This window comes from Trichosurus vulpecula, chromosome 9, assembly GCF_011100635.1.
Source record: "Trichosurus vulpecula isolate mTriVul1 chromosome 9, mTriVul1.pri, whole genome shotgun sequence".
In the NCBI taxonomy this organism is placed as follows: domain Eukaryota; kingdom Metazoa; phylum Chordata; class Mammalia; order Diprotodontia; family Phalangeridae; genus Trichosurus; species Trichosurus vulpecula.
This window is the reverse complement of record NC_050581.1, coordinates 35,003,468-35,016,048: the sequence shown is the minus strand read 5'-3', so window position 1 is coordinate 35,016,048 and position 12,581 is coordinate 35,003,468. Positions and strand designations below refer to the sequence as shown.

The 12,581-nt window shown below is 40.9% G+C and overlaps 1 protein-coding gene across 3 annotated transcripts in view; it reads left to right on the top strand.

Moving 5' to 3' along the window:
• Positions 1-341: 341 nt before the first annotated feature.
• Positions 342-12,581, top strand: part of SMC5 (structural maintenance of chromosomes 5) — an 84,201-nt gene continuing 71,961 nt past the window's right edge. For 2 of the 3 annotated variants that reach the window (XM_036738503.1, XM_036738502.1), the window contains exon 1: positions 342-745. In XM_036738503.1, the coding sequence (XP_036594398.1) occupies positions 561-745 (185 nt within the window). In that variant the 5' untranslated portion in view covers positions 342-560. Of the gene's footprint in view, positions 746-12,310; positions 12,341-12,581 lie in introns of those variants that run through there. The other variant, XM_036738505.1, reaches the window with a different exon arrangement.

Below are 12,581 nucleotides of genomic sequence, written 5' to 3'. Positions count from 1 at the left end.
CACCCCCACCCCCATTTACATTTAGAGACAGTGTGATGGGAAGCAACTCAAACCGCTTGAAACAGGCGATGCCAAGACTGATTAGTCTTTGGTTTATCGAGGGGAGAAGAAATGTCTTAAGCCCCGCCTCCACCCACTCTCACTCTCACACACTCTCTCTCTCTCTCTCTCTCTCTCTCTCTCTCTCTCTCCTCCCCGCCCCACCCCCACTTCCTTTTACCCCTTCACCTTCCTCTCCCCGTTCTTCGCCGTGGGCGCCGCCTTTATTCGTCCGCTGAGTGTGACGTAGCTGGACGAACGGATCCATTTCCGTTGAAACTGAAAGTTGTCCTCCCGGAGGCGGGGCCAGCCGCCGCGGGGATACCGAGGCTGCGGAGGGAGAAAAGGCCTGAGCTGCGGCACTGCGCAGGCGCAGGAGCCCCAAGCCCGGCGCGCGCTTTTTCTGCGCGGGAGTCGCGGCCGAAAGATTCCTTCTTTTCCCTCTTCCCCACCTGTTCCTTCTTCTCCTCTTCGTCCTGGAGGGGGCGGAGGCCGGAGCCGGGGCGGTTGAGCCGGCTGCGATGGCGACCACGGGCAAGAGGAAGGCGGATTCGGACGTGAGTCGCTCCAAGAAAACGGCTCTGGATCGCGAAGAGATGAGATGGGGAAGGCGGGGGAGCCTCCTGCCTCCGCCTCCGCCTTCGCGGGCTATGCTGTCAGGTTTCGTGGAGGGCTCCATCGTCCGGATCACCATGGAGAACTTCCTGTGAGTGCGGCCGGGTGGGAACGCGAGGCTGGACCCCCGCAGCGGGAGCCCGGCGGGCATCTGTAGGCCGCCTCTGGGGCCTGTTGCGCGGGCTGATCCCAGCTATCCCCCCTACCCCGCAACCTATCCGTCTTTCCCCGCTCCATCTCCCTGTCCTGAACCCTTTCCTTATCCCCCTTCACCCAGCCCATCGTCTTCCCTTCCATCCCCAGCCCATCTCCCCCCATCTTCATCCTCTTTCCTCCATTCCCATTCTCCCCCCCGCCCCGTCCCTATCCTCTGCCCCTCTCACTACCCTACCCCACCCCCAACCCCCAGCCTCTACGATCAAGCCGAATTTCTTTCTTTTGGGCTTACTTCGTGCGAGCACCCGAAGATTGTTAGACTTGGAAGGGCCCCCAGGGCTTATCGAGTGCAAGGGTCCTCTTAATCTTTTTTGTGTCATGCACCCAACCCTTTTGACAGTCTTGTTGAAGCCGATGGACCCCTCCTCAGAATAATGTCTTTAAATAATTGGAGGAAATGCTAAATTTATTTTAGTGAAAATAAAGAAGTTCCCCCCATCCCTGTTTCACACGATGTCTGAAGTATCTCCATAGACCGCCCCTTCCCCATTAAAAAATCTTGATTTAGTGCAATTCCCTCTTTTTACAGGGAAGGAGAATTTAAGAGTTCCAGGAGTGTAGCTATGCCAGCATTTAAATTCCAGGCCTTTTTTATATATACATATATATTATACATATATATATATATATATACACTCACATATATATATATATATATATATATATATATTTAATAGCTTTTTGTTATTAGTTTTACTTTCAATTCTGAATAAGCACCTCCCCTTTCAGCTCCAAAGCTGAAAATCTCGCCCTTTAAACTACCTGCTGCTTCCAGGTTTTCTCTGATTCCCCTTTTGGGGAAAATCGCATTATCCATTTTTATTTTGAGTTGGGAAAGGTAATTATTTTTATACCTTTGCATTCAGTCTGATGCTGCAGAGTTTAGAGGTTATTTTTTTTTCTCTTTCGGTTCTTCTTTGAGTTTGTAGCAAGCTTTGATAGCTCTTCCCTGTAAGACTGAATCAGTCTGGTGATGAGGGACAGGGTGAATTTGTTTCTTGTGTGCCTACACATGGAATTGAGTTTTTGGAAGGAAAAAGGTTGCCTATGTTTACACAACTGTTGGAGCCTTGCTGGTTTTGTATAACAATTACATATTTCAGTTAAATTCAAAAGAAGTCAATTCCCAACTTTATTTACCAGTCTAGAAAGTTTCTACATTTGGTAGAATTAGTACTACCTTCTGACATTTATGTAGGACTTTAAGTTTTGCAAAATGTCTTCGATATATATGTGTGTGGTTTTTTATATGTTTGTGTATATATACACGTGTGTGGTATGTGTATATATGCATATACATGTATATCACACACATACACATCTCATTTGATCCAACATTATTATGATGATACAATACAATAACAGATTATCATTTTTTTTCCCTCTTAGTTGAATTTTTATTTTCACATTAATTGTTTCAGCCCCTGTCCTTTGCATTTGGGCTTGGTTTGTGTGTAATTATGAGTATTTTTTCTATGTCATAGATCATTTGAATTGTAAAGTAAAACTGTTCATTTTATGGATGAGAAAACTGAGGTAGATTGAGAAATAATGACTTATCTAGGATCACACAGGACAAGAACCCAGGTTTTCTCATCCCAGTCCAATATTTAGTCAGTCAATAAACATTTTTTAAGCACCTACCATATACCAGGCACTGTGCTGAGTGTTGAAGATGACAAAAAAAGGTAAAAGACAGCACCTGTTCTCAAGAAGCTCAAAATCTAATGGGGGAGACATGTGTCTCAACATGTAAACAGCTATAAAAACAAGCTACATACAAGATAAATTGGAAATAATCAACAGGGATTGGTAAAGGCTTCCTATAAAAGATGGGATTTTAACTAGGGCTTGAAGGGCACCAAGAGGAAGAAATGTGGCGAGAACATTCAGACATGAGGAAAGCCCATGAAAATGCCTGGAGTCAGGAAATGGTCTGTCATTTTCTAGGGACAGCAAGGAAGCCACTGTGTGGATTTCAGTGTGTGTGAAAGGAGTGTAAGGTATAAAAGGCACGTGAAAAGAGTGTAAGGTATAGAAGAAGACTGGAAAGGAAAGTGAGGCAGGTTTTGAAGGGCTTTGAATACCAAATAGAGGCTTTTATATTTGATCCTAGATGTGATAAGGAACCACTGGGGTGTACTAAGTAGGGTGTGAAGTGGTCCAGCCTTCACTTGAGAAGATTACTTTGACATCTGAGTTGCGGATGGACTAGAGAGGAAAGAGACTTGTGGAAGGAAGACCAACCAGCAGGCTATTGCAATAGTACAGATGGGCCTACACCAAGGTGGTCACAGTGTTAGAGAAAACAAGTGAGTATGTATATACACGAGAGTAAAATCAGCAGACAATGGCAACAGATTGGATATGGGGAAATGAAAAGATAAGGAGTCTGGGATGACACCTTGGTTTTGAGCAGTTAGATGGATAGGAGGAAAACCAGAGAGAGTCTTGTCACAAATAGAGGAGAGTGTCAAAGAGAAGAGGGTGATGGACAGTGTTGAAAGGTGAAGAAGGATAAGGATCAAGAAAAGGCTGTTAGGTTTGGCAGGTAAGAGATCATTGGTAACTTTGGAGAGAGGTTTTGGTTGAATGATGAAGTGAGAAGCCAGACTGTAAATAATTTAATGGAATGAAGTGAGAAGCAATAAATATTGGAAATTCAGGGAAGATTTGGATGAAATTATACAAGTGAAATAAGTAGAAACAACCATTTACAGAATAATGATGTAAATTTTTTTGGTTTTTTATTATTTTTTTCTAATTATATGTAAAGACAATTTTTAGCATGCATTTTTACACAATTTTGAGTTCCTAATTTTTCTCCTTCCCTTCTTCCTAAAACAGTAAGCAGTTTGATATAGGTTATATATGTGCAGTCATGTAACACTTATTTCCATATTAGTCACAATTGTGAAAGAAAAAATAGACCAAAAAGGAAAAACATGAAAAAAATAAAGTGAAAATAGTATGTTTTGATCTGCATTCAAAGTTCATCAGCTCATTCTCTGGAGATGTGTAGCATTTTTCAGCATGAGTCCTTTGGGATTGTCTTGGTTGTGTTGCTGAGAAGAGGTAAGTCATCCATAGTTCATCATTACACCATGTTGTTGTTACTGTGTATGATGATCTCCTGGTCCTGCTCATTTTACTTTGCATCAGTTCCTACAAATCTTTCCAGGTTTCTCTGAAATCCTCTTGCTCATCAGTTCTTATTGCACACTAGTATTCCATTACATTCATATAAATGTAACTTTTTAAAATCACCAAAAGGAAGCTAAATTCTGAGTCACTTCAGTGTTAGTCACCCAGGAGACAGATAATGAAACATACCTCCCTCTCTACATAAAGAGGTGGGGCAATAGAGCAGAATTCTTGTTGCCTTTGCTTAATTTTTTTCTTTTCTATGAGGGAGATTTCTAAAAATTACTGTTATGAAAATAGAAGACATCAATAACAGTTTTTAAAAAATAAAATTTCTCAGAGCAGGTATATTTTAAACAGTTATCAGATTAGGGATTAGTTGACTGGTAGATGAGAGAGTAGGAGACTACAGGAATAAAACAAGGGGAACACCAAGGGTGAAGGAAAAGAACACTAAACAGCAAAGCCACAGAAATGGTTTAAATACTTAACAGCTTTAAAAACTTAACAGTTAAACACTTAACAGATTTTTGGAGAGCTACATCTGGAGTCTCCTAAAGGGTTGGATACAAACACCCTCAAGTGGCCAGGGAACTGGGAGATTTTATGTTGCTCTCTTGCTTTAAGAATGATGGAAGTGAGATTATGATGATCTGTTTCTCTGATTCCTCCGATAGTTACTAATGTGTAAGAAATTATATTAGCCGCTGATGGTTGTTGTTGCTGTTTGTCCTTCATCCTCTAAGAGGACCATGACATCAGGGAGGTGATGCCATGACGTGTAAGTGAATTGGATTCAAGTGAGGGAAGGCTGTACAAAGTCACCAGCCTCACTTTCTCTCCAGAGCCATATGGGTCCAGTGGCAAGATATAGATCAGGATGACTGGAGACAGCCCTGGATGCAGTGGGAGACTTTTGCCTTTTTGAGCTAAGGTCTTAAAAGTGTCTCAGTCTGACTGATGCAACAGCCTTTCAGTGATTTAAGTCTAGGTAAGAAATGAGACAAAGAAGGACCTCTTTTACTTAGTCCAAAAGAAAATCAATTTGGGAAGGGAAGACCCTATGGGTTTCTGGCCCTAACAGAAACAATTGCTATTTACATTCACTCTGAGCGAATGGGGGCCCAAACAATGACCAAATGGGACTGGGTTGGGGATCTATTGTTGGCCAATCCATGAGAGCTAGAGTGAATTGGGTGGGTGATACCAACTCCTGGGGGGGCTGGAGTGATCCAGTGTGGGGGCGGGGGTAGTAGCCTCAAGTGCAGTTGGGATGCTGAATAAAAATTAGGGGGCTGTGGAAGCATAAGAAGAGAAGAGAAAAGAAAATTTTGAAAAACTGTTCATACCTGTTTCATCTGTTGTGAAACAGAATTAAAGTAGTAGTGATTACATTATTTTCCGAATAAATACTCAAAATGCGAGGTATAACTGATCAAGTCCACAGTCAGGTCTTAACAAGCAAATGTTGGCAGGTCAGCTGTGGCACATTGTCAGGAAGTCCAGCATGCCAAGGCAGGAATATGTGCATGTAATGACTCATTTACAATATGATATATTTTTTTTGAAATGATGCAAATTTCAAAAAAAAAAACATTAAAGGGTTAAAGAAGGTAGATTTCCAGGTGGGGAGGTAGACTGAGAAAAAATTTTTTAAATGGGGCAGTAGGCCAAATAAGTTTGGGAACCTCAGGTTTAAGGCATAGTCCTTAGGAAAAAGATCTAGCCTGTAAACCCCAAGATATTTTGCGAAGTTTCAGCTATCAAAATTTACATTCCTTTAGGGAGTTCTAAGTAAAAACTTTTTTTTCTTTTCTCTCCATCTTTCTCTCCTTCCCTTCCTTCCTTCCTTCCTTCCTTCCTTCCTTCCTTCCTTCCTACCTTCCTGTTCCCTCTGTCCACATAAGGTATCATACCCTTACCTTCAGGAGCTGCTGATGGAGTGTGGAAATATACGTCATACTCCTAACCCTTAAGGGGCTTAGAATCTAACAGGGAAGATAACACATGTACTCATAACTATAATACAAAATAGAATTTGAGAATGAATGAGAGGTATACAAAATGTGACGTGAACTCAAGAATTTGAGACTTTGGAAGGTTTGATAGTATTTTGATTGTGAGGAATGGAGAAATCATTCCAAGTACTAGGATTGGTGCAAATAAAGGAATGGAAGGAAGAAAGTGGGATATGTTGTAAAGTGTGTTAAATGAAAGACCCTCACCAATTAAATTTATAATAAGGAGCCATCTCAGGGTGGGAACAGAAATAAATTTTATTCAATTCTCAAGAATAGGGCATCCTCTGCCAGAACAGATATAGCAAGGGAGGTGCTTTACAAGTGGCAAAGCACCAATAATTATACCTAACACAAGAGAATTCCCACCCACCTCTGACCCTTCTCACCATTGGCTGGGAGGAGGGCACGAAAGCTAGACAAAGAACCAGGAAATCAAGGCACAGAAACTCCAATTCCCATTCCCTTAGTTAATGATTACAGCTGAGGTGACATCTATAAATCTAAAGAAGGAGAATAGGGTAAGGGGAGGGGGAGACCCTCTCCATTCTTCTACAGTGCTTTTACAGTAAAGGAAAGCAGGTCACAGTGACCCTATTCTTAATGAGCAAATCTTTAAACCAGAACCAGAAGAAAGAACAAAAAGTTTCAGGGTGAACTTTCCCAGAGGCTGAGCCATCAGACTTTCAGAATTTTTCCACTGTGCTGTTTCCCTATTTCTTGATTTTTAAACATTTCTGAGCATAGATATAGACATCTATTTATACATATCTTCCCTGTGAAGTCTTCACATTTTATTTACCTCACACATAAAGTAAGCCAAATATAATTGGTTAGGTACATTTGAACTCTCAGTCACCATTCAAGATGATTGCTCAAAGATCATTGTAGATGGCAACTATAGCCATGAAATTAAAAGGCTCTTGCTTTTTGGACACAAAGTTATGGCAAATCTGGACAACATACTAAAAACTTGTTATTATTTGTCCTTTGTTCTCAAAGAGGACCAAGATATCAGAGAGGTGATGCCATAACATGCAAGTGAATTGGATTTAAGTGAGGGAAGGGCTGTGCAAAATCACCAGCCTCATTGTCTCCTCTGGAACCATTTGGGTCCAGTGGCCAGATGTAGATCAGGATAACTGGAAATGGTCCAGGATGCAGTGGGGGGAACCATGGCCTATTCAAGCTAAAGTCTTTAACAGGTCTCAGTTTGACTGTGGCAAGGCCCATTCAGTGATTAAGGCCTAATAAGAAATGAGGCAGAGAATGGCTTCTTTACCTAATTTTTAAAAAAAAAATCGATCTGGAATGACCCTCAAGGTTTCTGGCCCAAACAGAAACAATTACCATTACATTCACTCTGAGCCATTCAGGACTCAAACTATCACAAAGTTTGGCTTGACCTGGGACCTGTTGTTGGCCACTCAATAAAAGCCAGAGAGATTTGGGGTTTCAAAAAAAAGTTTCAGAGATTAAAATGAAATTTACATTTCCTTTGAGCAGAAAACCCATAGATAGGGTGTGATACCTAAAAGTAGAGACTTCACCTTGCCGACAATGGCCCGTGGTTCCCAAAGTAGGCAATACCACCCCTGGGAGGTGCTGGAACGATCCGGGGGCAGGGCAGTAGTAGCCTTGGGTACAGTTAAGGGGCGTTGAATAAAAATAAGGGGTGGTGGAAGCATAAGGAAACAAGAGAAGAAAATTTTGAAAAAACATTTGTACATGTTTCATCTGTTGTATAACATAGTCAAATTCGCAGTGATTATATTACTTTCCAAATAAACACACAAAATGCAAGTTATAGCCAGTCAATGGTCAATTCTGACAACAGATCTTAACAAGCAAGTGTTGGCAGGCAAGTATGTGGAGCACATTGTCGGGAAGTCCAGCATGCAAAGGCAGGAATATGTGCATGTAATGACTTGTTTACAATATGATACTGTACAGTTACATGATGTAATATTGTGTCATCAAAATTTCATTGCAGGGAAAAAACCACAAATTACAACAAATTATTAAGTTTAATATGCATCATTTAAAAATATTTTAATTTTTTTTGGAAATGACACAAATTTCAAAAAACCATTGGGTTAAAGAAAATAGATTTCCAGGGAGGTGCTGAGTAATTTTTTTTTAAGGGGGCGATAGGTCAAATAAATTTGGGAACCTCTGATATAGTCAAAGCTATGGTTTTTCCATTAGTAATGTATGAGCATGAGAGTTGGACTATGCAAAGTTTATTGTAATGCTTAGAAAAGTGGGCAAAGTTCCTAGGGAACCTGTAAGCTAGTGGGGATAGTGCTAGGGCTTATATGGAAAAGAGACAGGGAAAAGAATGTCAGGGATGCTAACTAGGTAGTCTAGGGTCTTTAAAGGAATATGCAAGGGGTCCTGGTGCCTTGAAAGAAGGCATCAGTGATCTGTGGATGGGAAAATTCAGGTAGTCCACAGAGATACCTGTTGATAGCAGACATCAAGGGAGAAGACAAGATAGTTTTGTTTAGTTGCCAGCATCATGGTCCTTGGACATTTACCAGACAGTCCTTGGGCATGTTCTAATAGCAAAGGAATTACAGGGTCAAGCCTGCCTGTGTTTGCAACAAAAAAAGATTTTCTCACAGGGGCCTACAGAGAGACTAGGTGGCTTCCAAAGACATGATCATAGGGCTGGGGCCCAAGCACAAGCACCGCATCAGGGTCATGAAGAGTCAGACATGACTAAACAACTGACAGTAACAAGGGTCCCAGGGACTGAGGCCATAGACTTGAAGGTTTGGTACTGAGAGAAGCAGGGCAGAGAAGGTAGGTAAATGACAGGATGGTTTGGGTAAATGACTGGGACATGAAGTTGAAGATTTGGTCTGGAGTAAGTTAGATATAGTGTGGACTGTGCTTCTCTTAATGAAACCTAAGTTAACATTAATCATACTATTAACTCTTGTAGTCCATTAAAGGAGCATCCCCCACCCCCATTTTTTCACATCAGCTGTTGTTTAGACATGCATCCAACTATGTACATGCAAGATCTATACAATATAAATGGCATGTAGTCTCAGAAGGAAAGCATTAGCAGTAGAGGAGGAGAAAGAAAGGCCTCTTGCAGAAGATGGGATTTGAACTGAGTTTTGAAGGAAGCCTGGAAACTGAGGTGATGAGGGGGAGCATTCCAGGCATAAAGGACAACTAATGAAAGGCAGAGTTGGGAAATGGAGTCTATAAGAGGACTAGTATCACTGCATTAGAAAATACTGAAAGAGAAAGTGGAGATGAGATCCTTTGGGAGACTGTGGTGGAAGTCTATATGAGTGAGAATGAGGTTTCAACTAAGGTGGTGCTGATAGGAGTGGAAAGCAAAAATAGTAGGGCTTGACAGCTTATTGAATGTGCATGTTGAAGAAATACTACAATTTTGAAGATTTGGGAGAAAAGTAAATTGAGGGGGGGGGGGCAGGGAAGAAGGGGTAACAGGCTTAGGAAAGGCCTCCTGCAGATGGTGCCACTCAAACTGAATCTTGAAGGAAACCAGGTATTACAAGAGGCAGAGGTGAGGAAAATATTCTGGGTCTGGGGAGTAGGCACTGTAATGACATGGAGATGGGAGATCAAGGTAAAACTTTTGAGTGCTGATGAATCTCTCCTAGGAGGCTTTGTAATATTCTCTGTAATGCACCCCAAGTGATGTCACCTACTTGAATGGGAAGGTGGGGAGGAGTTTGAACTAGATGGATGATGAACTAGATAGATGAATCCTAAGCTCCCTTCTAGCACCTCTGTGCTCCTATAATCTACAAACATGACCATCTTGAATACCTTAGCACCTTCAAAAAATCCATCTTCAACCTACACTTATGTGCTATGCCAGAACTCCATCACAGTGACAGACATCTTTGGCATGTGTTAGTAAGGTGAATTTTAGTGTAAGTAAGGTAGATTTTTAGTGTGTATAAAGTGGATTTTTGTTATTATTTCTTAGGGTTCAGTTTCCCGGGATCCATAGCCATAAGAATCTCTGTTTCCCGGGTATTAGATATGAGTTCTCAGGCTCATGGTTCAAAACATCTCCACCACTCTTGTGCAGCATTATGTAATGATAAGTAATATAAACGTGTACTTAAATTGTAAACATCCACTGTGGCTGCTCAGTGAGATGCAGGGATGAGGTGATGTAAACTTGTGAGGCTATTGTTGGCAATATGCCTTTTTTGTCTGTTGCCCTATAAAGCAAGTGGTTGGTGGTTAGTAAGTAGGGGAACCTTTATGGTTGAATGCACAAGCTGGAATGTTGTGTGCCTTGATCAGCCCCCATCAGGGCTTGGGAGGGGGGAATCTGTGTTTGCCTCAACTGGCCCCCATTGAGGCTTGAGGGGATTTAGGGAATGCACAAGTTGTGCCTGTCTCGATTGACCCCATGGAGACGCAAGGCTAGTTCCCCCCCCTTCTCGCCGGTCCCTGCAAGAAGAGTGACTAGGGAATGTGGTAGGAGTTTGTGGTACTTCTGTCATCAGCAATAATGTTAGAGTATACTGTTAGACTAGAATAAAGCTTGTTTTCCTGACTGACCAACTCAAGAGTGAACCTGTTAGAGGCTGGAGTCCAAACCTCCAGTACCTCCTGTGTTCTCATCTGTCTAACAGCATGCAGTCATTCTTTCTTTAATGCCTTTCTTGATATTTATGATCATCGAACTAGATTATCATTGATGTTGTATCTTTTTATAAATCTTGTATGATTTTGGTATTTCCTTGGAAGAGAGTCTTTAAGGTGGTATTTTGCTCTGTCAAATCATATGTATTTTTTTTTTAGTAACCAAACAAAATTAATCTTGTATCCTCTACATCAGTGGTGTTGAATTCAAATAGAAAGGGATCTCTGCTGGCTACATATTGACTTGGAAAACCACATATTAACATGTTGCATTGTATTTGTATTTACTTTGTTAAACATTTACTAATTACATTTTAATCTGGTTCCAGGCCACACTGGGGGCATTTTGCAGCAGTGAGTTTGACACCTGTTTCTTACAGTACTTTCAGTCAGTAGTGGGATGGAAAAGATGTGTGGTGTACCATGGGAAATTTCTGTGAAAGCCTGCTTATTGCCTACTAATAATCTCAAGAATTCCTTCAATGCATGAAAGAAAAACCTTGTCAGTTGTTTTGTTAAAGTCTGATAATTAAATTCCTGGCCACATATATAGCCTTCCACTTATCTAGCAGTCTAGTAACTGTCAAAAACCAAAATGAGGCAAATTTAACATGACCCTGTTTCAGATGAAGCCGTGATGAGTCTTTGTAATCATTGCTTTCTTGTCTGAATGTTCACTAACCACCTCTTTTTATTTTAAACCTTCAGATTTTTTTGAATTTTGAGTTCCAAATCCTCTCCTTCCCTTCAGTCCCTCCCCCACTCACTGAGAAGGCAAGCAGTACACCATCTTTCTGTTTTATTTTGATTTTTTTAATTAACAAAACTCTGCTTTCCCCTCCTATTCTCTCTCCAGTTGAAAAAGGAAAGAAAAACAAAACCCTTGTAATAAAATACATAGTCAAGCAAAAAAAAAAATGCTATTTTGGCTATGCCCAAAAATATGTTTCAGTTTGCAACCTTAGTCCATTACTTCTGTGTCACTGTCTCTTGAAAAATCTATTCTGGAATTTTTCTAGGAATTGAAATTCTCTGGCTTGTCATTTGCAGAGTATATTTTGAAAATCAGGACATTTGCCCTTCTCCAGTCATACACCTTTCAATGACTTCATAATTACATCTGCCAGTTTTTTTCAGTACTTTCAGTACTTATGTCCTTTTAGGATGTAGTTCATCTGGACCAGATGTGTCAAACTCAAGAGCAACTAGATGTTTGTTATCAACTTCCTGTTTGTCACTTTTGTTCTTTCCAGTCCAAGGATAAATCTTTTTGGCAGAGAAGACAAAAGCATGATAAGCACTGAGACACCCTGTACTCTTTCAGTTAATATCTTCCTATCTACCCTGACTAAGCTGTTCTTTCTTCTAGTTGATCTTTTCCCTAATATAACTAAAGAAACCCCATTTTTGTTAGGTTTAACTTGCCTTTCAAGTCTCATTTTGTTCTGTGCTTCAACATTCCTCACACTGTCTTCTTTATAATGACTTTTTGAAGTCTACCTTGGTTGGTGAGCCTCCTTTGCATCCACTTCAGTCCATCTGACAGCAAATTAGTTGCTAGTTATTTTGGAATTGGGGATGAGACATTGTATAACCTGTCCCTTCTTGCTTTAGATGAGCCAGTAGGACTCGGGAAAGAATGGTCCCAAGAGTCACAGGTGGGTTGGCTTTCTGTTTTTTGATTGGGTTAGCATTACCTTAATTCAAAACTTTGATCCCCATAGAAGTAAATCAATTAATCAAAACATATTAAGGATACAAATACAAATGTTATGGGCCAAGGTACTAGTAAACCGGGGAGACCTGAGTTAACACCCCACCCTCCTACAACATTGGCTGATACTGTTGTGAGAAAGAAAGCAGTAGTGAAAGCCTGGGGCACTTGGGGTTAACTTCGTT